The sequence below is a fragment of the Neomonachus schauinslandi genome, chromosome 1, assembly GCF_002201575.2.
Source record: "Neomonachus schauinslandi chromosome 1, ASM220157v2, whole genome shotgun sequence".
Classification (NCBI taxonomy): Eukaryota; Metazoa; Chordata; class Mammalia; order Carnivora; family Phocidae; genus Neomonachus; species Neomonachus schauinslandi.
In genome coordinates, this window is record NC_058403.1 from 168,522,233 (window position 1) to 168,548,082 (window position 25,850).

Genomic DNA, 25,850 nt, shown 5'->3' on the forward strand with positions numbered 1-25,850 from the left:
GAGTCTACATCCCCTGCCGAACCCCTCATCCGCGGACAGTCACTGCCTCAGCCATCTCTCAGCTGAATTCCATTAGCCTCCTGCCTTCTCCTCTTGTAAATTCCTGCCAGAAAAACAGGCTCTACCTTCTACAATATGAACAGTGCAGATCTGGTAGGAACCAACACATCTCCATGTCCCGACGCAGCAATGTTGCCAGGTAACAAATGTAGAAATATACTCAGAAAACTGTATGTGACAATATACAACCTCCGCGCTGCAGCTGATAACCGAGGGAGTGTTAAAACACCATGTTCTCTTAACACTTGGGCTTTTGGTGTGAAAATAAAATTAAACGGGATACTTCCTCTTGTAAATATAAGACAGGCATACAACTCACACATGCATCCACTAATTGGAAATAGTAGAGGGGTTTGCGACAGCCATCTGCAATGCACTCTGGCTTTCACTCCCCACTCTCCCCGCCAACATGAATTCCAGAAAACTCAAAGAAACATAACTGAGCAAGAGCCCTTCTTATGTCAGGGACAAGTTCACCTCTGACCAGACAAAGCTACTCAATAAAGGACACCAGTAGAAACTAAAGAAAAAGCTCATACATTCTTATAAAACTCATCATTGTGTGGATTGGTAGGATGACTTTGAAAATTCATGGTATAACCAAGCAGGGATTCCTTGCCTCTTGAATGAAATAACCACCACTTTGTAGCCCTAGCCCCAACGGTAACAAGACAGACACTGCTCTCCAGTGTGCGTAGCCCCTCAGTGAAAATGGAGCACTGAGTTAACTCCCTGGCATTGGACCCTTCCATCTTCAAGCCTTTCTAGCATGGTAGAGAGGTGAGAGATGTTTGAGAGGCAGACCTGGGTTCAAATCTCAGCTTTGTTAATTGGGTGACTTTGGGTAAGAGCTTTGGCTCTTGGGACTCCTGAGTGGCTCAGCTGGTTAAGCATCTGCTCTGGGCTCAGATCGTGATCCCAGAGTCCTGGGATCGAGTCCCGCATCGGGCTCCTTGCTCAGTGGGGAGCCTGCTTCTCCCCTTGCTTGTGCGCACTCTCTCATAAATAAATAAAATCTTAAAAGATTTTTAAAAAATTTGTCTGAGAGAGAGAACACGCACAAGCCAGGGGAGTGGCAGGGAACCTGACACGGGGCTCTATCCCAGGACCGGAGATTATGACCTGAGCCGAAGGCAGATGTTTAACTGACTGGGCCACCCAGGTGCCCGAGCTCTGGCTCTTTTGAGACTCACCTTCCTCCTCTGTCACTGGAGCTATCCGACCTAGCCCAGATAAAGTACATAACGGCACCATGTACAGCTCCTGCCCTAGAATGGGCACTCTTTCCTTTTTCTTTCCCCCAAAATGAGTATTCTTCAACCAACTAAAGACTCAAATATGGGGAGAATCCAATGCACGGAGCCTCTTTGTGCAAAATGAGTAAAAGCTGAGCTCTAACAAGCCCCACATTATGCCAGAGCACATGTGCTTCTTTCGATGCAAGTAAAACCCCAAAATTGTTACTAATGTCATTTAACCTTTCATAGAAGCCCTAATTAAATGAGCCGCCTCTGTCTTCACAGAGAGGAAGTTATGCAAGAGAGTTTCCTCATCATTAACTTTCATAGACCTGGGAACTTGGAACTTGCTAGAGGTGAGGTGGCATGTATAGCACTTAGAGTTTTTATTTGGCAAACAAAACAGCAAGCCTAAAAGAGAAAGACTTTCATGGTTTCCTTCTCTGTCATTCACAGGACAATATTATAACCAAAGCACAGACACCAGCCACAGAAACTGTCTTCTGCTGTACTCAGAAGGCACAGCACCCTCCACAGAGTCCATCCACCAAAAGACCAACTGAGAGTGAAGCCACAAATCCCACTTTGCCTGATCAACAGAGCCAAGGTCCTCAAAAGGGGTCCACAACCCCTTTCCTTGGTCTCCAGCCAGGGAGGGGGATGTGGGCCACGTCTGTGCCAAGGAAATTAATGGAGGCTTCTCATACAGGGAGGCAGCAATACAGAGAGCTGAGACCTCAGGCTGTGGCAGGAAATAAACCCGGACACAATTACCAGCTAGCTCGGTGACCCTAAGCAAGTAACTTGACCTCTTGGGTCCTTTATTTCCCCTTTAGCAAAAAGGGGTCATGGCAGCACCTACCCACACAGGATCACCATAAAGAGTAAATGAGATCGTACAGAGAAGGCATGTGGCGTAGCTCCTGGAACATGAACATTCAGATTCTGGTCCTCATTATTATTACTACTATCTGGTTATTAAGAAGAAAAAAATAGACACTGAGCGTTCCTGGCACAATAAGGATATTCCTCCAAATTCACATTATGTATTTCCCTTGGACTCAGCTAAACTTAACTTCCTTCCACCCCTAAAGAAGGTGCCCCTTATAGTTGTTACAACCACTAACCATAAATTTTCACATCCTAATGCTTATATTCAAAAAAGGACCATAAGGCTAAAGTATTACGGTGGCCACAGATGGTCAGAACTTGTATTCATTCAGTGAACATTTAGAACATTTAATGAACACCCACCACGGTCCAGGTGCTGGGGAGTCAGATAGAGGCTTGATCCTGGAAGAAATTACATTCCCGGGTGGGTGAGTAGAGAGAAAAATGTACAACCAAAAAGTAACCATGAGCAATTACTATGTGTTAAGCAGCATGCCGAGCTGAGCATTTTCCATACATCTCATCTAGTTCTCAGAATGACCCTACAGAGTAGGATTCTCTCCACTGAGATGTTATATACAGACTGAGTTCCCTTCATCTCACACACACAGGAACTTTACTACGGAACTTGGGGGTGAGGACAAACTTGGTTTCTGTTCCCTCGGGTCTGACAATGAACCTCCACTTAAAGTGTGGTGACTGCTAGAGTGAATGAACAGCCCAGAGGTAGAGACCACTACACCTCTGCCTCAGGGGATCCAGAGGAAGTTTCCAGAGCAGGAGACATTTCAGACAGGGCTTGGGAAATATTCCGGGCAGAGGGAAACAGAGCCTGTCCCATGTGGAGCAGAGGCATCTGAGTACACAGAAGGGCCTAGCAAATGAACAAATGCGGCTGCAGGACGCAGAGAATCGGGGTGTGGGTAGAGAAAACCAGGCAGGGCCAGACCATGCAGGGTGCCACTGGATTTCATCATGGCTGCAGTGAACTCCAGCGTCTGCAGAAGACGGTTAAGACAGGAAATGAAGTGGTCAAGCTTCTTTTTGGGGGACATCACTGACAGTAGCATGCAAGAGAGAAATGCCCAGAGGCAGGGAGGCCTTTAAGAGGCTATCCCAGTTATCCAGGTGAGAAACAATCATGCTCAGAACTTGGACAGCCCCATACTGGCAGGAAGTAGGTGTAACAGGGTGGTCAATAGCAGGAATTCTGAAGCCAGAGTGCCTCATTTCAAATCCCCGCTCTTCTGACCCCAGTTGGGCCAATATGGTCAGGTCATTTAATCTCAAGGTGCCAACTGTCTGGCTCATTTTAAGTCCTAACTGAATGCTGACCATTAAACTACTGGGAGGTGGAGTGGATACAGAATGAGCTCCCGGCGAAAAGCAAGAGAGGAAAGAGACCAGAGACATCCAGGTATCTCCCCTGGGCAACAGGAGAGGTGCTGGTGAGCTCACTGAGCAGCACATGGAATATAAGAGGGCAAATGGGGCAGAGGAGGGGAGGTGACAGGTGCACTTGAGGTCATCCTAACCTAGAATTAACACAGGTAGAGATGCCCAACAGAGATTTGAACAGAAATCTAGAAATCAGCAAAGAGGTGGAGTCGGGAGCTACACCTTTGGGAGTTGTTGGCATGAACAGTAGCTGGAAGCCATGGGAGTAGATGAGATCACCCAGGGAGTTTGGAGAAAAGGAAGACAAACAGGCTGGAGCCCAGGCTCCAACTTTTCATTTATTTTAAGGTTAATTAAATGCCCCGAGGCCAGTAGGAAACCTTTGGAGGTACAGAAATAGCAGAGCACTGGGCCATAAAGAAGTGACTAATTTAAAATATGGTGGTCTGGGGTAGGATCATCAGAGAGGGCTTACAGATGAAAAACTTGCAATCCCAGGTATCTGGACCCTTGAGCCACAAGGCCAGCTCCCCACAGGAAAGAGCTGCTTTAGTCTGCCTTCCAAATCTGTGTTGAAAGGTGATAAACAGGAGTAATGGAATATATCTGAGTAGAGACGGTGAAGGAAAGGAAAGATCACCTCTAGGAAAAAAAGAAGTCTTCTAAAACACAATCCCACTGCCCCTGCACACCATTTCCCCCCTGAAAAAAAAGAAAGGAAAGAAAAAGTTAGAAACCTCTCTTTCCTTGAATTCCTGTTTATTAGGTGAATGAGTGGCCAAAGTATCTTGGGGCTTAGGATATTGGTCATCTGGTGAATATTTACTAAAAACCCATTGTTGCATACCAGGGGATGAAGAGCACAGAACAAAGAGGAAAAGACATGGTTCTTTCCCTTCAACAGATTAATATTTAGACAGCTAAGATTCAACAAGCACAGGGGTTGGCAGAGATTTCTGTAAAGGGCCAAATGGTAAATATTCTAGGCTTTGTAGGCTATATGGTCTCTGTTGCAACTATTCAACTCTGCCCTCATAGCATGAAAGCAGCCAGAGATAATACTAAAGGAGTAAGCATGGCTGTGTTCCAATAAAACTTTATTTGCAAAAGCAGGCCGTGGACTAGATTTGACCTACTGGTCATAGTTTGCCAAGCCCTGGACTAACACATCACAAGCCAACAGAGGTGGATGTGGTGTCAGCCTGGAAGTTCATAAACAGCATTCCCTCCTTGGAGGGAAAGTTAGGAAGAGCACAGACCTCTTGCTAGACCTAAAGGAAGAGAAAGAAAGAAGGAAAATCTGGGCTTGTTGTGGATTTAAGAGGATAAAATGAAATGATGGTTCAATATATAACCTTTTTCAAGTCTTCTCTGACATTTTTTTCTGCTCTTCAGTTAAATTTTGAAGACCATGAAAAACCCGAGAATTCCTTTGAAGACATCTCTTAGAAACCAATTCCTGCTTTTTGCATGAGGGAAAGAGATTAACATTCTGCTTCCAAAGATCTCTCCGTAACCCCCAATAAATGCAGTCCTCTAGTGGAAGGCCAGAGGAGCAGATATATGGGCTTGCCCACTTCTGCCTAAATTGTTGGCTTTACTATTCAGAAAAAAAGAAAAATAATACCGGGTCTCCAATTCCTCTAAAAACATGAGCCAGGGTGCACACTTTGCCCTAGGAGCACCTCAACAGGACGGTGCTTCTTATACCCAAGTGAGGATGAGCCACAAACATATGTGCTGACAAGCCTTGCAGTCATTTCTTGCCCCAAACTACAAAACGAAGCCAACAGGCCCATGCCTTCTCTAGTGCCCACCATCACTTGGAGAGATGCCACGACCAGGATTGCACTATGCGAGGGGTCACTTTCCTTTTTTAGGAGAGTCACTCATGTCTTATGTTCCCAAGAATGGTAACCACCTTTGAGTGTTGAGTTTCTATCAAAACCTGAATTTTGAGACCAAAAATCTTAAAAGACCTTCATTCAGTGACACACTAGTTTCCTGGAAATGGAGAAGAAGGAAAAAAAAAGGGAAAGGAAAGTAAAGGCCTGGGGCAGGGAGCACTTAAAACCACAGAGTGACTGGACTGCCCTTCACCTTCCACTTCATCCAGAATGTCTGTCATTACAAGTAACCAGTACCCAAGGCACAGAAGTGTCCTGACCTTCTGTACCGCTAACATCATTTCAAATATACAGTCAGAGGGACTTAGGTAAACTGAGGATGAAAACAAGGTAAAACATAGCACCCCCTCTAGGCCTACTAGATCGTAAACTACTAGACAGAAGCAAAAGCTCAGAAGTCAACTTTTTGAGAAGAAACCTATTTTAAAAAATGAAGTCCATTTTTTAAAAAGATTCATTTGTTATCTGAGAGAGAGCATGAGCCCGAGGAGTGTGGGGGTGGGGGGAGGGACAGAGGGAGAAGGAGAGATTGAACCGCAAGGAGACTCCCCGCTGTGCATGGAGCCCGAATCTCATGACCCTGGGATCATGACCTGAGCCAAAATCAAAAGTCAGGAGCTTAACCAACTGAGCCACTCAGATGCCCCTGAAGTCCATTTTTTAAATAAAAAACATTTATTAATAAAAATAATCAGCTAATTTTGAGATCTTTCTACGACCCTGGCAACTGCATGAGGCACTTTCTGTGGCCCACCTTGTCTAACTGGCCCAGGAGCCCCGTGAGGGGGACACTGTCACCATCTTGCTCTTCAGTTGGCAACCACGCTGACAGGGGTCAAGGACTTTGCCCCAGGTCCTCAAGAGGGATGTAGTCAGAAGCAGGGCTCGAACCCGGATCTTCCTCAATCCAAACAATCAGTCCCCAAGGCAGCAGCTCATAGGTGTGCAGTGTCTGCTGGGGCAGGCACTTTACCCCCCTGTTACGATGTTTTATCCTCTCAATAGCTCCATGAGGAAGGGACTTAGTTTTTCTAATATCCTGAGAAAGTCCAAGGTCACCCCACTTGCCAAGGGCAGGGCTGGGATTCCAATACAGGTGTTTCCACTCTAGAGGCCAAGTTCCTTCCCACGTTCATAGGCTTCCCTTCTAGGCAGTGTCCCCGAAGTCTCTGACCCTTTGCCACCAAACTCTCAAAGGCAGCTGTTCAGACCCTTCCCAGCTTTAGCTGAAGGGCAGAGTGTCCAGGGAAGCTTGCTGGGGACAAGCCACCTGCCTCCCTCTTATTTCAATTCCAATGGCTCCCCAAACCCCCAACGCTGGGGCAGGGGGGAAGCAGCCTTCTGACTGTGGCAAGCTACGCTCATTTCCCACATGGATAAAACCTGAGGTCAGAAAACACCACTCAGAAATGACTCATTTCTGACTTCCCTGCCAAAAACAACACGCTTTTATGTAACTTGCTCACACACCAATCTCCTCCTTCTTCTAAGGGTGAGTGTCCTGTCAAACCAAGGCTCTTCCTCACAAACTGGCCTTCCGTTTCCAGCAGAGGCAAATCAAATCACCCTTTCTGGCTTCATCTCTCTGCTAACTGGGGTCAGAAGGAGCCAGACCAACATGCTTCTCCAACATGCTCTTCTGGTGACTTCTTCTGGAAGGGGTCGGAGAATGCTTTTCTAATATTGGCTCTTGGGCTGATTTCTTAAGCCAACCACAAAATAAGTGTGTGGTGGGGAAAAGGCCCCAAGGGCTAGGGATCTCTCTCAGATGACTATGCAAGCCAGTTTCCTGATGGAGCACTTCTCACATTTTCCATCTCCAGCTGCGTACGTGCAGAAAAGAAAGCCCTTTTTGGGTGTGTCTGTAGGCTAGACTTGGCATAGGAATAGCTGGGCAGCCATTTGATACATAAAATTCACTGTGCTTCTGCAACCGGAAGCAATTAGTCCAAAAAATTTTTTGTGTTATGTCTGTCCCCTTAATTTGCTATGAGGCTCTCTACGGTCATGTCAGCACATATATCCCCGAACATCTGTATTTGCTTAAAAAAAAAAAAAAACCCAAAACACAAGATAATGTTCAAAGAGATACCTTACTCCCCCTCTTTTCCAGGTGAGGACAGCCTCTACCCTCCTGCAGGGAAGAGGAAGCAGAGGGAACTTCCCCCGGGTGCTGGTGGGAACGTCTCAGGAGGAAGGAACACAGAAATTGGCAAGGACTTGAAGGACGGATATGCAAGTGCTGTAAGGCTTGCTGAGCCCTGAGTGTGCCAAAAATTAATTCATAAGCAAATGCTTATTTTATAGTTTCCCACTTGCTACAAAACACCAAGCAGAAAGGAAAGATTCCTTCTGAGGGCTGGCAGGATGGGGGTGAAACCAGAGTGGGGAGAAAAAGCAGGGGTTGTTCAAAGCGAAGCTTGATTCCATGGCAGGGCAATGTGTCACTCCCCCTTTTGTGGAGCCCAAGGGTGGTGGTACCACCTCATTGTTCCTATAAGCAGAGGGTTCATTCACCATGAAGTCTGAGCTACTCTGATGGCACCCAGGTAGGAGGAGTTTTGGAGATTAGATCTACCCTCAGATAAGCCAGGGCACAGACGGGAGATGCTAGAAGACTTGAATCGCTAGGAATCCATTATGCCAGGTTGGGAAATATCCTAAATTTGGCTTCCTGTCATTTTAGGGCTTTAGGTGATGATGTGACAGATAACAAGGTTTCAGAGTAAGGGAACAAACTCTTTCTGTTAGGGTTCCTAGCAAGCACTACGTGTCTTTATTTTTGGATTCCCATAATTGAATCCTCCAAGGTCTGGGCAGTGAAATTCAGAACTTTTGGAGAGCTACAGGCCCCAATGACTTTATCCTCAGGACTGGGTTGAATATTCACAGATCACTCTGAAGGAGAACAACATGAGTTGTAACTTCTGCAAGATAGGATTGAACTTCCTGGGAGAACAAACCTCCTCTATGGCAGACAATGGTGTCTCCCCCTTTTTGAAACTTTAGCACTCAGGGGTCAGACTGGCCCATGGTAGGTGCTCAATCAATTATAATGGGGGGGCGGAGTCAGTCTCCACACGTGCCCACCCCCCAATTCCCTCCCTGATGCACATGCCCTCCTCTCAACCAGAGGTGGTTTTTCTCCCCTCCCTCTGAAGTTGGGCTGACCTTATGACTGCCTTTGACCAAAATGTGGCAGAAGTGACATTCTAGGAATCCCCCCGAGCCCAGGACTTGAAAGGATTTGTAGCTTCCACTTTCTGCTTCTCGAAACACTACTTAGAACCCAGCCACCATGCTCTAAGAATTCTGAATGACATGGAAAGTCCACATGGAGGAGAACCGTGGCAATCCGGGTGACTGAGGCAATCGGGACTGAGCTCCCAGCTGAGAGCCAGCACGAAGTGCCACAGCCACACAAGCGGCCGCCATAACTGATGACCCAACTGAGCCCATGCCAAGATCCCACGGAGTGGAAGAACTGCCCGGCTGAGCCCAAGCCCCCAGAATTGTGACAGGTGTCAGAATGGCCGCTGCTTCAACCCACTCCATTTTGAGGGCGCTGCTAAGCGACAGAACTAAAACAGGGGGGCAGGAGGAGACAAGAGGCACATGCTATTTGGTCTAGTTCTGTAGCTCTGAGTGCGTCAGAACCCCTACGGGGCTTCAGTTTCCTCACTGCTATGATGGGGGCCATACGTGCCTGGCACAGCTCCCCAGCACAACTGGGGACTTAAATGAGACAGCCTGAGTGGAAGGACTTCTTCATCAACACTAAGTGCTCGAGCCCAGGTAGAATGGATGCTAGTCCTGCTGTCTTCTCTACTGAGCTCTGTAGCCGTGGACCCATCGCTGGCCCACCTAGGCCTCTGTCTCTGAAGATGACAAGGGCTGACCTTGTAGGAAGGAGCAAGTCATCTTTCTTTATAAAGCACCTACTATTCTTCCTCGGATCTTTACCATCATCCCGCAGAATGAAGCCATCACAGGCAAGGAGGTGTTTGCAGAGCCAAGCCGCCCTGGTTCCACTCTCGGCTTTGCTGCTTACTGACTATGATCTGGGGCAAGTTCCTTAACGATTTTTCATGTTGGTTTCCTCCTTTGTAAAAAGCAGTAATTATGGCACCTGCTTCCTATAGAGAGCGTGGGGGTTAAATGAGAGGATACGTGACAGACACTGAAGCACAGTTCCTGGCTCACAGTAAGCACTTAATTGGCCACTATCGTCATCATTATGGCTTTTACTTTTGTTAATTTTTATAATGATCATACAGTAAAACCGACTTTTTTTTGGTATACAGTTCCACAGACTTTCGCAGATGGATAGACTCATGTGGTCACCACCAAAAGCAGGATGCACAACAGCATCATCGCACAAAAAACTCCCTTGTGCTGTTTCTCTATAGTCAAATTGTCCCCTCACCCCTAATCCTAGCAAACATGGATCCATCCTTTATTGCTACAGTCTTGTCCTTTTGAGAATGTCATATAATTAGAACCACATGGTATGTCTCCTTTTGAGCTTGGCTCCTTTCGTTCAGCATAATGCCTTTGAGATACATCCAAGTCATTGCATTTATCAATGCTGTGTTCCTTTTTTTTGGTGAATAGTATTCTATTGTATGGCTCACCTGGAGTTTGTCTAATCATCATAGTTTTAATAATTATTTTTATAAGCCAAGGAAAACTTCAGAAATGAAGCCAGCCAACCATCACTACCAGGTCCTAGGAATTCCTGGGAAAATATCTAGTGACTGCTTAAAAGTTCTGACTCATAGTGACAAGGATCCCAGAGGTCCACACTTGTGCCTCACACTTGATAGACACGGGAACAGAAACCCAGGAATAACTTCCTTAATCCCACACAGACCCAGACTGGAAGGTGGGTCTCATTCTTCTTCTTTGTGTGAAACACATCCCAGATCCTGGGAAGAGGTGCTTATAAGCACAAAGGTCCTTCTGCAGCCCTCTTCCTGGATAGGCAATATCCAGTTCTGGAGCCCTGTAGCCCTCCATGCTTCCCTGTGATCGCCCTTTCTACTGCCTGTCACTGAGCAACAATCATCTATGGAAGCCCACTTGACCTCAGCCCAATTTCCCCTCCTGAGACCATAACACGACAATCTGACCAGGAAGTGATAATGGGCACGGAGTTCTGGCTGGAACTGACCCTGCCTTTAATGGATTACAGCATTTCAGCAATCATTAATAGTCACAATGGCAGCTTTAACCCAACTCAGACTCACTTCCCAGCTGGTCATGTACTACTTCAAACCAGCTTCTCTAAAGCAGGATGAAATTTTACATCACTCCCCCCTGGGGCTTCAAGGTTCCTGTCCTTAACCGGCTCCATACACAAGCTGAGTTCCTGTCATATTCTCCACAGAAAGAGAAGCTCAGGGCCAAGGGAGATCTCACCAGTCAACTCTGGGCTAGAATGAATTTTCCTGGAACCACAGGTCTCTATTGAAACAGTGGGCTAGATTCCCCCCTCCACCCTCTGAGGTCACTGAAGGCGGGGTAGGGTGGGAGAGGACAGGGAGAGGGAGGAAGAAAAGAGCGAGCACAGGTGCCCTTGGTGCTATGCCCTCCCACCCTGGCTCACCCACTCAGGAGCACGCTGGCTGCCTTAAGAGAAAACCTCTCCTCTCCCTAAGAGGCTGAACTACTGGAATTCTATCGTGGCATTTCATCTGGAGCCTGAGCATATGAGTAATAAATGTGTGAAAACATGAAACTAATATTCATAATTACTTTACAAGATAAAGAACTTGAAGGAAAAACAGCTTCTGTGTGCCTTGCCATCGCCATCAGGGGTACACTGTGAAAAACACGGCATCCTGCCAGAACCTCAGACTTCATCTTGCCAGCCAGCCTTAGCGCCGGCGGCCCTCAGCCCCTCGAGCCCTTTCCATGCTTCATTATTCCTTAATTAATGGTGCCTTCATGCGTGTCATCATCCAGACTCTTTAAAGCCTCAAAGAGCCAACTGGGACCTCTGACCTTCTCATCTCCAACGTCCGTTTAGGTGCCATTTTGGCCAACGTTTACGAACTACCAACGGGTGTAGGCTCCAGCTCAAGGAGGGAGGGTTAGAGAGTCTGCACTCATGGTATCCTGTCCCTGACCCTCTTGGTCCCCTAGGTTCAGTATCTCTTTTTCTCCCCATTTTTTCTTTTCTACTGAGGTATAACTTATATACAATAAAGTATACCAATTTTAACTGTATGCATCACTGAGTTTGAAACAGGTATGTACCCACGTAACCATAAATATCTCCAGCACCCCAAAAGTTTCCCCTGGGCCCCTCCTAGAAAATATCCTCTCCCAAGTTATGACCAATTTTATCATAGAATTACTTTCAGTTTAGGTTCTCATTAGCTCTCCCCTAAATTACTGCTAATTAGCTTTTTAATTATTGGGCTGCCTCCTTCTGGACCTTGCTTTCCTCAACTCATCTGTCCTATACTGCCAGATTTATAGTCCTAAATTACAGCTCCACGGCCCTTTGAAGGGCTGCCCTGTTATTGCATACAAATTCTCCTGCTGCCAGTCCCCATTCACCAGCCTATGCCGGCTCTGCTCAGTCCGAGGGACCCAATTCCTGTTCTGCCAGCACCCTTACTGCTCCTACACTCTGGGCCTCCTCTTCTCTCCCACGCAGCATGACACAGCCAGCCCATGCCGCAGATCCACACCCAATTTCCACCTTTCAGACCCGAAGCCATCCTTCAAAGCCAATCTCATCAAAAAACCTTTCACTGACTCCTCACGCAAAGGTTGTTACTTCTTCCTTGGAGGGTCCACATTACCATTCTTACCTTTTGGATGGCATTACCATTATCCTTGAGACAGAGCTTCCTATGTGCATGTGTTTACACTCTTACATCCATGCTAGATTTTTCAATTTCTTGAAGACCAAGCTTCTAGGATTCTAGGATTTCTCTAATTACTAAAGCTTTAAAAGAAAATTGGGAAGGAGAAGGAATAACCTAGGGTTCCCAATTTCTTTAATAAACAGAAAAGAAAAAAACTGTCATCCACTCTCAAAATCTTTTCAAGAAAGCAAAGACACTGGAGAGGACATAATATCAGAAATAAAATGGTAAGATGGTCCTTCAAATTGAATACACGTGATTTATGAAAAACTCACCACACTGCCTTCATTTTTCATACGTGGCTATGCCTGAAGAAAATTCTCATAGACCAACTGGCTCCTGTTTCTAGAAACCACCACCTTGTAGTCCCTACTAAAGCTCTGTGTACCCACAAAGTGCTCAATAAATGTTTAGTTCAAATGATCTAGTCACTGGAAATCCTGTGGTTGGAAGACAAGGAGTGCTTGAGCACTGCTTCCGTTCCAACACGGCAGTGGGTTGGCCACATCCTAATGATGAGAAGGACCACAGGATCCATCCACGCTCACGGTCAGACTCACGTGTGACAAAATCAAACAGCCATCCCAATGCGTCACAACTCCAGCGCCAAAGTGATGACTCAGGCATGCAACGGACTCTGCCACCAGCACAAATCTCCACTTAGGGCAGCACCTAATAATGAACTTCTGAAGTGTGTGTTAGGGAGAGCTGGGATTGGAGTGCGAGGAGACAGGACCACCACAGATGGCTGTGCAGCTCATGCAAGGGGCAGGGCACCTGGGAGAGGAAGCACGGAGAAATGCAACCTGGCCCGGGGCGAATCTACCCACAGCAGCCCATCCTCTTCTAGTTTGCACTAAGATCCAAGACTCTATTAATCCAGACTCTGAATTTAAGTTCGGGCCCAAGAATTTAATGTCAAGTCAAATATACACATCAGGGTGAATGAAGTTTATGATGTGTTAATTATATCTCAATAAAGCTGTTATCGAAATGTAGGTGTACACACACATGCAGCTAAGTAAACCCTTATTCAAGAGGCAACAAAGAAGGAAGATTGCGTGAAGACGGGGATGATAAAATATTTAAAAAAATAATTTTAATTGCCATTTCGACATGAAAATTAAAAAATATATATTATTAAATTCATTAAAATCACTTCATTAAGGACTTCTATCAAGAATTCTTTCAAGTTTTTATTACTGTTTTAAAATATATATTCTATCCAGCTATCAAAAATTATCTACACATCTTTGACTAACCTAGCATGACTTTTTCCTATTAGTTCAAATTGGTGTTATTAGTTCAAATGGTTCTATTGAACTTTTCACTTGAAAGGTAGAGAAATTTATAAACCAACAATAACTGCAGTGTCTACAGATACAAAAATTAAATCTAAACAGCACACACAGCCCAAACTCCTTTTGGTCATCCTCTGATGGGACTGTCTATGATCTGGGACAAAAACTATAAATATACTTCATTCAATCACTCATTGAACAAAGATTTTGTTTGTTTGTTTTTTAAGATTTTATTTATTTATTTGACAGAGAGAGAGACAATGAGAGCAGGAACACAAGCAGGGGGAGTGGGAGAGGGAGAAGCAGGCTTCCCGCGTAGCAGGGAGCCCGATGCGGGGCTCGATCCCAGGACCCTGGATCATGACCTGAGCCGAAGGCAGACGCTTAACGACTGAGTTACCCAGGTGCCCCCATTGAACAAAGATTTATGGATTTCCTACCATGCCCCACATCTTGGATCAATTTTCTTTGCACATCCTCAGCATTTTATAAGTTTTCAAATGTAACTCATGTTTTGAAACCAACTCTGAATTATGACTGAACGACCGAGGAAGATACCGGTAGAATTTGCTTTTCATAAGAACAGAATTTTGTGCTCTAGGAATGAGCTGTCCATCATAGAAGAGCCGTGGTACCACACAGGTGCCTGGCTCTCAGAACAGATTCTCTTCCTGCTCAGCAGGGATGCCACACAGCAGCAAGCTGCCTCCTTACCTGTATGGTGGTGTTGCCTCCTTCCAGGAGGGCGATGGCCAGGAGAATGCTTTCATGAAACACTCGGTCACTGGACGCATTCATTATGAGGTCGATGACCAGATTGGAGGCACCCTCCTTGTCGAGGTGACACTGAACCTCAGCCAGGCTCATCTCACCCCTGCTCGTGGAGCTGGACCCAGAGCCTCCCCCTGGGGAGATGGAATATTGTTCTCATTAACCATAGTCAGAGTATGTATTGCATACTTACTATGCACCAACACTTAATGCACTAAATGTTTTAACAGTATTAGCTCTTTTAACCTTCTTAAAGACCCCACAAGGAAGGTATTAATTATTAGCACAGAGATGAAGTCACTTGTCTTTGAGGAGGACACCCAGCTTGTAACAGAGATGGTATTTGAATGCAGGCAGGTAGGTAAGATGAGAAACGTATTTCCAGCAAGAGACCTACAGCCATCCAGCCAAGACTCTCCCTGATATTAAAATACAATGACTTGGTGCAGAATTATTAAGAAACTTTTGAGTTCAAGAGACAAACCAAACTTACACATGTCTTAGAACACTCCTACGAAAATATAGCCTATAACAATCACTTTAGCCCTGTTTCTAACAAACCCACTCTAGCCCCAAACTCAACCCTTCACATAATTTATCTGTTCATTCGTTCATTCAATAGTTACTCAGTGCTTGGCATGGAGCCAAGAGCTGAGGCTAGAGAGTGAAAACAGATAAAATTCCCATCCCCACTGAGCTTGAGATAACATGAATAAACTTAAGAAGATAGGGCCTATGTCGTTTAGTGGAATGGATTCCAACTGTGTTTAGAAAGTGCCTACATAAGAACTTGCCTTGCATTATTATTGGCAATAACTGAAACGTTAATGTACATGGGGAAATGGGCTGATCAATTTCAGAGAGAAGAAAATCATCTGCCAGTCCTTCCCCGCAGACATCAATTCAAATGCCACCTCCTTTGCACCACTTGTCTTAACTACCTAGATCCATTATATGCATAGTGCAGAGTAGAAATTGGGTTGCGTCTCTTCTCTCTTACAGCTTTTTTAAAGCAGAAACGGTCTCTGATGCATTTCTAAAACACCCTCAGAAGGCCTCCCCAGGGCCTCCCATATTTGTGGAATGACCCCACTACAGAAAGTAAAGAGAAATAGTTTTGAGATGTTATGCGAGGAACTTCTGCTTGAGAATCCCTGGGAACTTGCAGATGAAATGCTAAGATCCTGTTCCTGGGATACTCTGAGAACTCTATCTTCACTGAAGCTGTACGGCCCCATGAAGTAAGTAGATATGCTTCAAGTTTTCATTTGGTGAGAAACTCAAGATCCCTTCCCAGATATTGCTAGGATAACTTTATTCACCACCAAGTATTTTGGTGCTACCTACAGAATGCCCCCAAAACCTATAGTGCATAACAGTCATCATTATAGACAAGGAATCAGACAACTCACACTTGTGCTTCCAGAGAGCACTGAACTCCTGCCCTCCCCACTTTAAAACCAAAACCAATACCCACAGTTGAGTTCAACGTTCTTGCAACTTTTGCTGTAACTGTGCTTACAATGTTTTGCAAACTCTTTGAGGATTTTTTTTTAAGCAATTCTATAGAGGCTTTTCTTTTCTTTTCTTTCTTTTTTCTTTTCGGTAAACTCCCTTCAGAGTTTGGGAGGAACACAGAATAGGCATTAGAATTAGACATACTGAGGTTCAAATTATAGACCAGTCACTAACAAGCTTCCATTTTTCTTCTGTTAAAAGGGGATAACAACAGTACCTGCCATATAATGGGGTACTTGGAGGAGCAAACAAGAAGCTCAAATGCTTGGGAGAGCCCTTGGCAATCAGTAGGTGTACAATAAATGGTAGTTTTCACCATCCTCACTGCTAACACCATTGTTATTTAATGGGAAGAATGAATCCTCACAAGCACAAGAAAATGGGGAGTAAAATCAAGTTCCTTGTGTCATTCAAAAATCACCCAGAGGGTTGCTGTACTGGAAAGAGGGGCAAAAGACTTGGCCAATATCTAACTGCAGGGAAATATTTTTAGATATCATTTTGATGGTAGACCAAAGACAAAACAAGTTGCTAGAAAACACACTTGCCACCCAAATTCATCTGTTAGTTTCAACCTGTTAAGGAGAAACATGTAGCTCTCATGTGGCACACTCAATTCACACATGCAGCTAATTAGCACACCACACAGCCTACCTCCTCCCCCAGGCTTGCTGGGTCCTCCTGGTGACAGCGGGCCATTGCCAAAGGTGGTGAGGCTTTCTCTTCTTCCTGAAGGTCTGATGTTTCCATAGTAACGGTTGACCAAAATTTGCCTGAGTGCCTCACCCTTAATTCAAACAGGATAATGAAATCAGGTTCTGAATTTAATGCATAAGTGAGCTACTAATACTCAAAAAACATGGGGGTACTCAGTTATAATTGGCTCAGTTTCACTCGGTGAAAAAATAATTAATAAAAGCACTTGGAAACTCTGAAGTTAACTTCTTCAATATTTTCTCAGGAAAGCGCATCATTAAAAAAAAAGCAGCAATCTAGAATATTAAATATCTCAAGTTCTCTCTCTCACAGTGATAAACACAGAACATTAATTCTGAAGGGCAACTAACAATAACAAAAACAAAAAAGTCCCTTTGGGGTAAGCCAATAAAACTCAGACAAAATGAGAATTTTACAGGTCACCTTTCACATAGCAATATAAAAATGTTACCCCAGGCATAGGGTCTATTCCCAATATTGTAAGAAAATATTAAGATATAAAAGTAATACTGCATAATGATATAATGAGCTGAAAGTAAGCTTTTCTTATAGAAACAGTCAATGGGTTGAGTGGTGAAGAAAAAATAATGCTATAGAAAATAAAGTAGGGGCAGATATCAGACATGCCAATCAAAAATTAAGCACCATGAACAAAATGAGTTTGACATTTGCTTTGAAATAATAAGGGAGGGGAATAGGTAAGGGATATAAATATGAGCAACCAGTTGATAGTTGTTGAAGCTGAGTTAGGAATGTGGGTTCTCAAAACTCTTCTAGTTCTTCTTGTATGTATTTGAACCTTTCCGTAATACAATGTTTTAAAAATATAACTATCAAAGGAATCTTGGACAGAAGACATAACAACGCTTTCCACAACTCCAACCAAAAAAATAAATAAAACCATGATTTGTTCTCTAATACTAGGGGACGTTAGCAAAGCAGCACAAAGCAGCAGGATTTATTCTCAGCTCTATTCTACATTCAGTCCTGCTAAGTGACTCTCAGACCACCTCCCGGTCTGGAAGTTTCTAAAAGTCAGAGGCTGTATGGTTCTCCCCTAGACTCTTTCCCAGGGACAAAGTAGTAAGGCATGGAGTTCCTCTGGCACATCATCAGGAGAGGTGAGTGAGAAGTCTAGCAGAGGGAAGGGGTGCTGAGATATAGCAGGTGTCTAAAATAGAGGCCCAAGAGTTCTTCTGAAGAGACCTGCAATGGTAACACGAGTCAGTAGAATTTAAAGTGATTTGTTAATAAGCTCCAAGAATAGGTCTGGAGACTTCAAGTGGAGTGTCTGCAAAACAGGATGGGAGGGAGCAGACGGGAGGGTGAGAAGGGCCCTGAGAGGGGCAAGGAGGCTGGGGTGCCAGGGGAACGCGGGACCAGGGAACAAAGGAGAAAGGTAGAAAACTCCTTAGTTCAGCGTCAAAATCACATAAGGTCTCAAGGCTACACTGCCAACTTTTTCTTCTTTCTTAATTCATGCTGCTGGTCAAAGACTCAGGGGACAAATTGGGATGGGATAAATAGGAGGGGGGTGGGCAGTACTGATTTTTAATTCAAAGTTCAGGAAATGGAAAAAATCTCTATTTTCTTCTCTCCATTCCACCCACAAATATGTCTCTCATTGTAGTTCAGCAAAGGAAGGTGCTTCTATTAGCTCATGAGACTTGTTACCCACCTTGACTGACTGTAAATACAAAATTCTGAGAGTGCTTCCAATGGGGAAGCTATTTATGAGGTTTTCATGTACTTTTTAAATAGACTGCATTTGGCACAATATTCTTTAATGGTTTAGAAAACCACATTTTGTTATAAAGATATAGCTTTGCTGGCATTTTCGTCTCCAGCACCAATACAAACACATCGATGGTCTCCAAAGCAGTCAGTGAGAGCATGGTGATTTAAAGGTTGACTTCATAAGATGAGAGAAATACAAATTTCAAAGGATCATTCACAGAAGCTGACCCAGAAAGAAAAAGGGGAAAGACAAAGTTACCTCCATGCTGAATGTAACAGGAGATTAAATATGATTTCCTTTTTTCAACATAATGATGTATCAGTTTGATTTTCTTTCAATAACATACAGTGTTTGAATTCCCACAATAGGGAATGGGTGGCAGTAAACCATCCTAACTCTCTAACTGGATCCCTCTGGGCATCACAAGAACGTTGTTTGAGAGATAGATGGGTGGGCTGAGGCCTACAAGCTGCAACCGCTCAAGACAGACAATGTAGCCAATCCTGGCAAGCGTCTGGAAGATGGAAGATGGAATGGTCAAGTCAAAGGCAGGGTGACCATGACCGACCAACCAACAAACACACATCTTTTAGGAAGTCTCAACTATAGCCTTTACACTCCAATTCCGCTTCAGGGAGGAGCAACTCAGATTTTCCACTCCTTAGCTTGAGGGCAATTGGCAAGACTATGGTCAGTTTGCCATCAAGCAAGCAGGAGGTAAAGGAAGGAACACATGTCATCTGGGAACACGTGGACTCCAGGAACAGGAACTTCACATTTATGCAGCCTGGATGCCAACTGAAGTTACAAAGGGATCTCACATTACCATTTTGTCTCTCCTTCCACAGAAAAACCCTAGCGGTTACCATAGCAACTGATGCATCAAATGGTACATTTTCCCCCATAAGAGAATATCATGAAATTGTGCTAATTATGGAAAAACACACACACATACATTCTACCCTACAAACTTTTATTTTTTTCCTTCTTAATTATAAGGCTTGGGCACATATTCACCTCACCTTCTCTCCACACACACAAAAAAAGTTTAAGCTGCAAGGGAAAAAAAACCACAGAGCATGTGGGATTTGCCTTTTTTTTTTTTTTAACAAGTTGAGATTTATTCCTTTTCTGAAAGAATAAAGACTGATAATTTTAGGTAAAAAGGGAAAAAGAAAATGGACAACATTATAAAAAGTTATGCAAATCCCTAGTGTAAAAACTTAGGTTTGAGAAAAATTCTGTTTTCTGAGCCAGTGGTTTAATTTAGGAAAAATTAAAATCTGCAGAGAAAAGCCTTCCTAATCATCATGATATAAATCACTCAAGAGCACAAAACTCCTCACCGCGTACTAGGATCAGAAACCCTATTGCAGAAAAGGAAAAAAAAAAAAAAGACTCCCCAAATAACGTCACTTCTGCGATTTTAACATTTGGCCACGCAACCCTCCGCCCTTCTTTTTAAATAACATTAATGTTTTTCCAGAAGTTTACACCTATAGGATGCAAACAGATATCAGATGTTTGTCTCTGGTAAGAAATTCCACACACACATTATTACCTAAGACTGAGAAAAGGCAAAGGCCAAGAGTTTCTTTTGTAGTAAGTGTCATTTTAGAACAGTGAAAATGGTAGTTCAGTGATGTAGAGTAATGAAACCAAGCTCCTTCCTTGCAGTTTGGTTCAAACAAGTTTCATTTCTATCAGTTCGACTGAGTGGCTAATGATATGTAGGGACAGAGACAAGTGCCGAACAAGGCACTAAGGAGTTAATATTGCCACATATGCACAGGAGAGAAAAAGTGAACTTTTTGGCTTCCTAGGTTCCAGCCACTTGAAAATCACGTGCTGCAGGAAAGATCACCCTCTCTCACATGAGTGGTGAGCCTTTCACGCTTTAGTCAGCACTAAGGTCGCGTCTCAATTTAAAAATACCTTCCTTTTGCTACTATTGTCTACCAAATCAATTGAAGCGTTTCAGTCTGCGAGTAACTACAATACAATAGTTAATATCCCTTGTCATATTCCAGCCACTGTGCTAAGTGCTTCGTGAGCACAGCTCAGCAGGACAGTCCTAAGGGGCAGAGGCTATTAGTATCCCCATTTTACAGCAGAAGAAACTGAGGCACAGGGAGGATATATAACTTGCTTTAAATCACACAGCTAGGCTTGGCACAGGGAGACTTGAACCTCTAATTCCAAAGCTTATGCCCTTATGTAGCATTCAGTACTGTGTCCCCTGAGAACTTAGGGCATGAGGGATGGCTATGTGTCTTTTCCAGCTACTTCTAAGGCCCGTGGCAATTCTTAAAGCACAGGTACGGATGGAAAACACAGGAATGCAAGGGGCCCTTGGTCAACTAACTGCTAGAGATCCAGGATGCTGGAGGGGAAAGGCTAAATGCCAGCTCCCAGGAGCTGTTCTTTGGTCATAGCCTGAGAAACTACAATTGAAGAAGAATTCAAAGAATTTGGGATGTGGTGGGACTGAGCAGGGGCTGGAGCATGTGAGCAGAACAAAGGTGCATGGGGCCACACATTTATCTCAGGCAAAAATCCTCCAGGACACTGATGACCACAATTCCAAGGCAGTCTTTGTTATAACTGCTCATGTTCTAACCGCATGACCTTAGGTAAAGTACCTCAACTTCCTGTGTCTTAGTTTCCTAATATGAAATGGGGATGAAGGCTATGTCACTGAGTCAATGTCAGCATTAATAAAAATTAAATTGATGAGTTAACATATGTAAAAGTCTTAGCACAGTAACTGGCATATGCTAAGTACTCAGAAATCCAGGATATCTGGTTATCTTCCAAAAATGAGTAACATGAATTGGTCAGCATGCTAACAATGTAGATAAGCCTTGTAGAAAATGGTTTGGCAATGCATAATGAGCACCTAAAGAAAGTATCTCCTTTGGCCTAAGAATGCCCCTTCTAGGAATCTACCCAAAGATGTACCCATTTCTTCATTTCTTCATCAAAGGAAAATATTACAAACCACTTGTTCATTTGTGGAACTTCAGACAGCTATTAATTTTCAGACTTTCAAAGAAAATCGTCATACACAATATTAAATGACAAGAGCAAGGTACAGAAGTTGTACACTTAGAATAATCCCAAGGACAAAGAAAATGTTTGTTGGCACATATACACACCTGCGTAAAAAAAGTGGGCAGAGGGAATATTATATCATTAGCTGCTTTTATAGCTGAGTAATGTAATTGTGAACTTTTTATTAAACTTTTTTTGATTATAAATTAATCATAATGATCATCATTCACTTGCAGAAAAAAAATTTTTTAAAGACTTCATCTAATTAGAAAGCCACTACAGAAAAAGAAGAGAGGTCATAAAAAGCTTCCTGGTCATCATTTGGACACTGGCAAGGTATAGGGCTCAAGCAGGTAGATAATAAGTGGACTCACCAGTTAGCCTCACTAATACAAATGGCTGTGACTGGTCCTGAGCCAATTAATGCTTTAGCAATATCAACACCAACATAAGCTGTCTTTAAATTACAATGTATGGCTGAGGGAGGTGTTATGGTCATTAGCTCCCAACATCCAAGACTACGTACCCTTTTATGGTCTTCCAGTTGCCTCAGGGGGGGGCTCGGTTCAAGCTCCTGCTAAGCATGCAGAAATTCCATTTTAAGTACAACACTAGGCAGACATGACCATCTTCAGTATCAATCACAAATAAAATACCAAGAGCTCATACTGAAGTAAGAGTTACACAAGAGGATTTTAGGCCTTCTAAAATTTTTTCCCCAGACACATGCTAATGCTCGATTACTTAGAATACTGCTTACCAACTGTCCTGTCCCCAAGCCTAACACACTATTTAAATGAGCAGGTTTCTGACTTTTTGGCCATATACTATATTATGTACTTTTACGTGACCCCAAAAGGGGTTATAATGCAAGACACCAACAGCGCAAATCTTCACAGTTCATACATGCATAATTGCACAGCACATGCATCAGAACATCAATGCATATTCTTCTGAGCAGACACACACAAGGCCACCTCAGCTCTCCCCGACCCACCAGTACACAGCATTCTAATCAAAGCTGCTAACAATGAAGAGCTCTGATTAGCAGAGTAGACACTGATCATCATAAAGCAGCCACACTGCAACTCAGCAATTTGATAATGTTTGTTTCATTTTTAAGATCTTCATTAGACTTTTCTCAAATGAAGTACACTTCATTCATGCTTTACCCTACTGCGATTTTAGAATAGCTTCTGAAAGTAAATTCTGATACTTAGAAATAGGTCTCCCCAAAAAGCTTCTCTATGACTTTAGAGGCCTAAATTAATTCTAGTCCTTCATTTAACGAGTTTAGTTAGCAACAGGAAGAACAGAAAGAATGCAATGTGAAACTATGATTTATTAGTAGCTTTCACCAAAACTATACGTTAATATCCAGAACTTCAAATTTGTGTTACCTCTGCACAGAACCCAGAGTCTATTTTGTAGAACAACAGAAGGGTCTTGACATTCCAGAGTTGCTCAACTGAACATTTCAAGACTGAGACAGTTTTGTGTGAAAGCCTTCAGAGAGCCCCATCTCCTCACCTGGAGGGGCGCTCTGGTTTAGCTCCAGCAACTCGGAACTTACTTTCTACACTGAAAGCCTCCTCAATTACAGAAACCATCAGGTCCCAGACCGTCTAGAAGACTTCCCTCCTGTGCCTACCACCAGGACAGAAATTTCACCACTACAACTCAGACACTCAACCAGGACAACTGAGAAGCACCCATATTTGCTGTCACTGCAAATATAGGTGAGCAACACACACCTCTGTGGAGTTCTCAGAATCCGGAGCTTGTGGGAGCTAGTTGGGAGTAAAACAAAGCATATTAGTTATGGCACTTGAATCTCATGGGCCACAAAGAAGTCCAGAGACCGACATGAAGGACAAAACACAGAAGGCAAGATCAAAGATGAGGTGACATGGCTATACCAGATCTTTAGCAACTGAGGGGAGGAGACACTTTCTCTTTTAAAATGCACTCAGTGTGGTCGCGCTGGAAGAAACAATTGGCCTGAGATAGGGAAACATATTTAAAATAGGGAAAGAAACAAAAGACTACTAATGACCAAGAAGGAAACAGATCTTGGGGGGGGGGGGGGGGGAAGACGCCAAAGGAAGAACCACGGCACACCCGTGTTTTGTTTGTACACCGAGAGAGAAAAAGCAATCACGGTGCATATCCAAGGAGGTGCAGGGAGGGAAAGGGGGTGGGTAATGGTAACAGAGGTCCCAGGGGCACTCCCCTTCCCAGAGGCCCAAAGCTTGTGAACGACGGCTCCTGGAATCTGTCCTCCACAGGGCACGTGCTTGGAGCAGGGAACTGACTGATGTCAGAGGTAACCACCAGACCCTACCCAGGCCTCCCTGGACCAAAGTCACACACCAGGCATGGCTGGCTAGTTCAAGGTACAGTCTGGCACTGTGGAATGAGGCCAAGGCTCACGTTGCAAGTGAGTGATCTTGGCCTCCCTCATCAATTCTCCAGCGACACAGCATCCATACTGAGGCCAGAGTGTGGCTGTCAGCTGGTGAGCCAGAACAGGTGCTGAAAGCACAGAAGGACTGAAGCTGTGAGACCTGGTGGTGTTTCAGTTCAGCCCAATGCTATCCCTTTGGTGGTTTGATCCCCAACATGGAAAAAAGTGTTCTTGATATAAGATTGTCATTATAGGGGAGGAGACACTCAGTGGGTGGCTCAGTCGTTAAGCGTCTGCTTTCGGCCCAGGTCATGATCCCAGGGCCCTGGGATCGAGCCCCCAGTCGGGCTCCCTGCTCGGCGGGGAAGCCTGCTTCTCCTTCTCCCGCTTCCCCTGCTTGTGTTCCCTCTCTCGCTGTGTCTCTGTCAAATAAATAAAATCTTAAAAAAAAAAAAAAGATTGTCATTGTATAACTTTATGGCTTCTGTTCTGTTTTCATTTCTCAACAGGTAAAATGATGAAAAGATACAGGAGATGTCTTTAAGTACAAAGATTAAAGTAATTCTCCAAGGACAGTGGGGTGTATGTGGAGGGCTGCTCCCTCAATTATGGACAGAATAATTTTCAGACATGAGCACAACTTCACTAGCCTCAGGGAAAAAATTTATCTCCAGAGTCTTGAGCCTCCCATTGGGGTGTGGAGACATACAGTGGCAGGAGGGACTGAAGCATGGCAAGGAAAATAAAAACAGAAGTCAGTTACAGGTCTTTTCAAGACATAAATAATATGACAACCCAAGAATACACTTTAACTCTGTTCTTAAATTCTGTATGCTTTAGGCTAAAGAACTGAAACTGTGCAAATGTATTTGCTATCTCCCTTAGTGTAGAAGGGACACATGAGAAAAAGAATTAAAGCAACGGCCCATGTATTTTAGAGCAGCCAGAGATACCAACGGAAAAAAGATGTTATCTTCTACTATTTGCACTGGCTACATTTCCACTAACATATCTTTTTATACTGATCCTATAGGATTAGAACAAAAAGATTATAGGCATGGGTTTACTGTAGGAACCCACAGAGCTACCCTCCTACTCTTTTGCCAATCAAAAGTTAAAGGAAATGAAGAAGAATGAATTGCAAGTGGTGGGGTTTTGTTTTGTTTTTAAAATTTTCTTGGTTCAAGATCTCTTTGTTCAAGGAAGTATTGTGAATACTTCTAGAATGCCCATAGGTAGTATATGGGTATTTCTTAATCACTCAGACATCAGTGATTTCTGATATGTTTTATAATTGTACACTTACTCTACTGCTTCCCTAAACTACTGATATGCTTGTTTTAAAATTAATTTCCAAAATAATAATTAAATTAAAATTAATTATCTTTTCTCCTTGAACATTTCATGAAGCTCTTTGAGACAACAGAGGATGCTTTGCAGCCTCAGGATTCACTGAATAGTGTATAGAAGGACTATCCGTTCATGAAAGAGAATGGAAAAACCAAGAGCGCTACACAGGGTCATGTGTCCACAAGCTCATTGGTTCTGTATGAACCTGAGCCAGGCACTGAACCTCTCTGGGCTTCCACGTTCTGGAGGAGCAGACTCCCCGCTGAGCAGGGAGCCCGATGCGGGACTCGATCCCGGGACTCCAGGAGACTGGAGCAGATATTCTTTAGGATTTCTTCCAGTTAAAACATTAAACAATGCTTGGTATATTTTCAGTAAACTTCATTTTGTAATATCTAACAGCAAGTTCCCTAAATATAATACAACTTGCTAGGACATAAAATGATTTCAGGCATGGCAAAGGCCAAACCATACCTGGCATATAATTTGGTAAAAACAAAACAAAACAAAACAAACTGACAGCCTTTACTAGCACTTCCTTCTAAGAGGATTTCAGCTCTATTTCCTTGAGGATGAGGTTATTTTATGGCAGTAAGCTGAAATTTTGAAAAATAGAAGC

At 43.8% G+C, this 25,850-nt stretch overlaps 1 protein-coding gene across 2 annotated transcripts in view; it reads right to left on the reverse strand.

The window, feature by feature from the left end:
* ITPR1 (inositol 1,4,5-trisphosphate receptor type 1) overlaps nt 1–25,850 on the reverse strand; it is a 307,485-nt gene that overhangs the window by 89,757 nt on the left and 191,878 nt on the right. For both annotated transcript variants that reach the window (XM_021695119.2, XM_021695118.2), the window contains 2 exons: nt 16,620–16,752; nt 14,391–14,581 (listed from right to left, as the gene is read on the reverse strand). In XM_021695119.2, the coding sequence (XP_021550794.1) occupies nt 14,391–14,581; nt 16,620–16,752 (324 nt within the window). The remainder of the gene's footprint in view (nt 1–14,390; nt 14,582–16,619; nt 16,753–25,850) is intronic.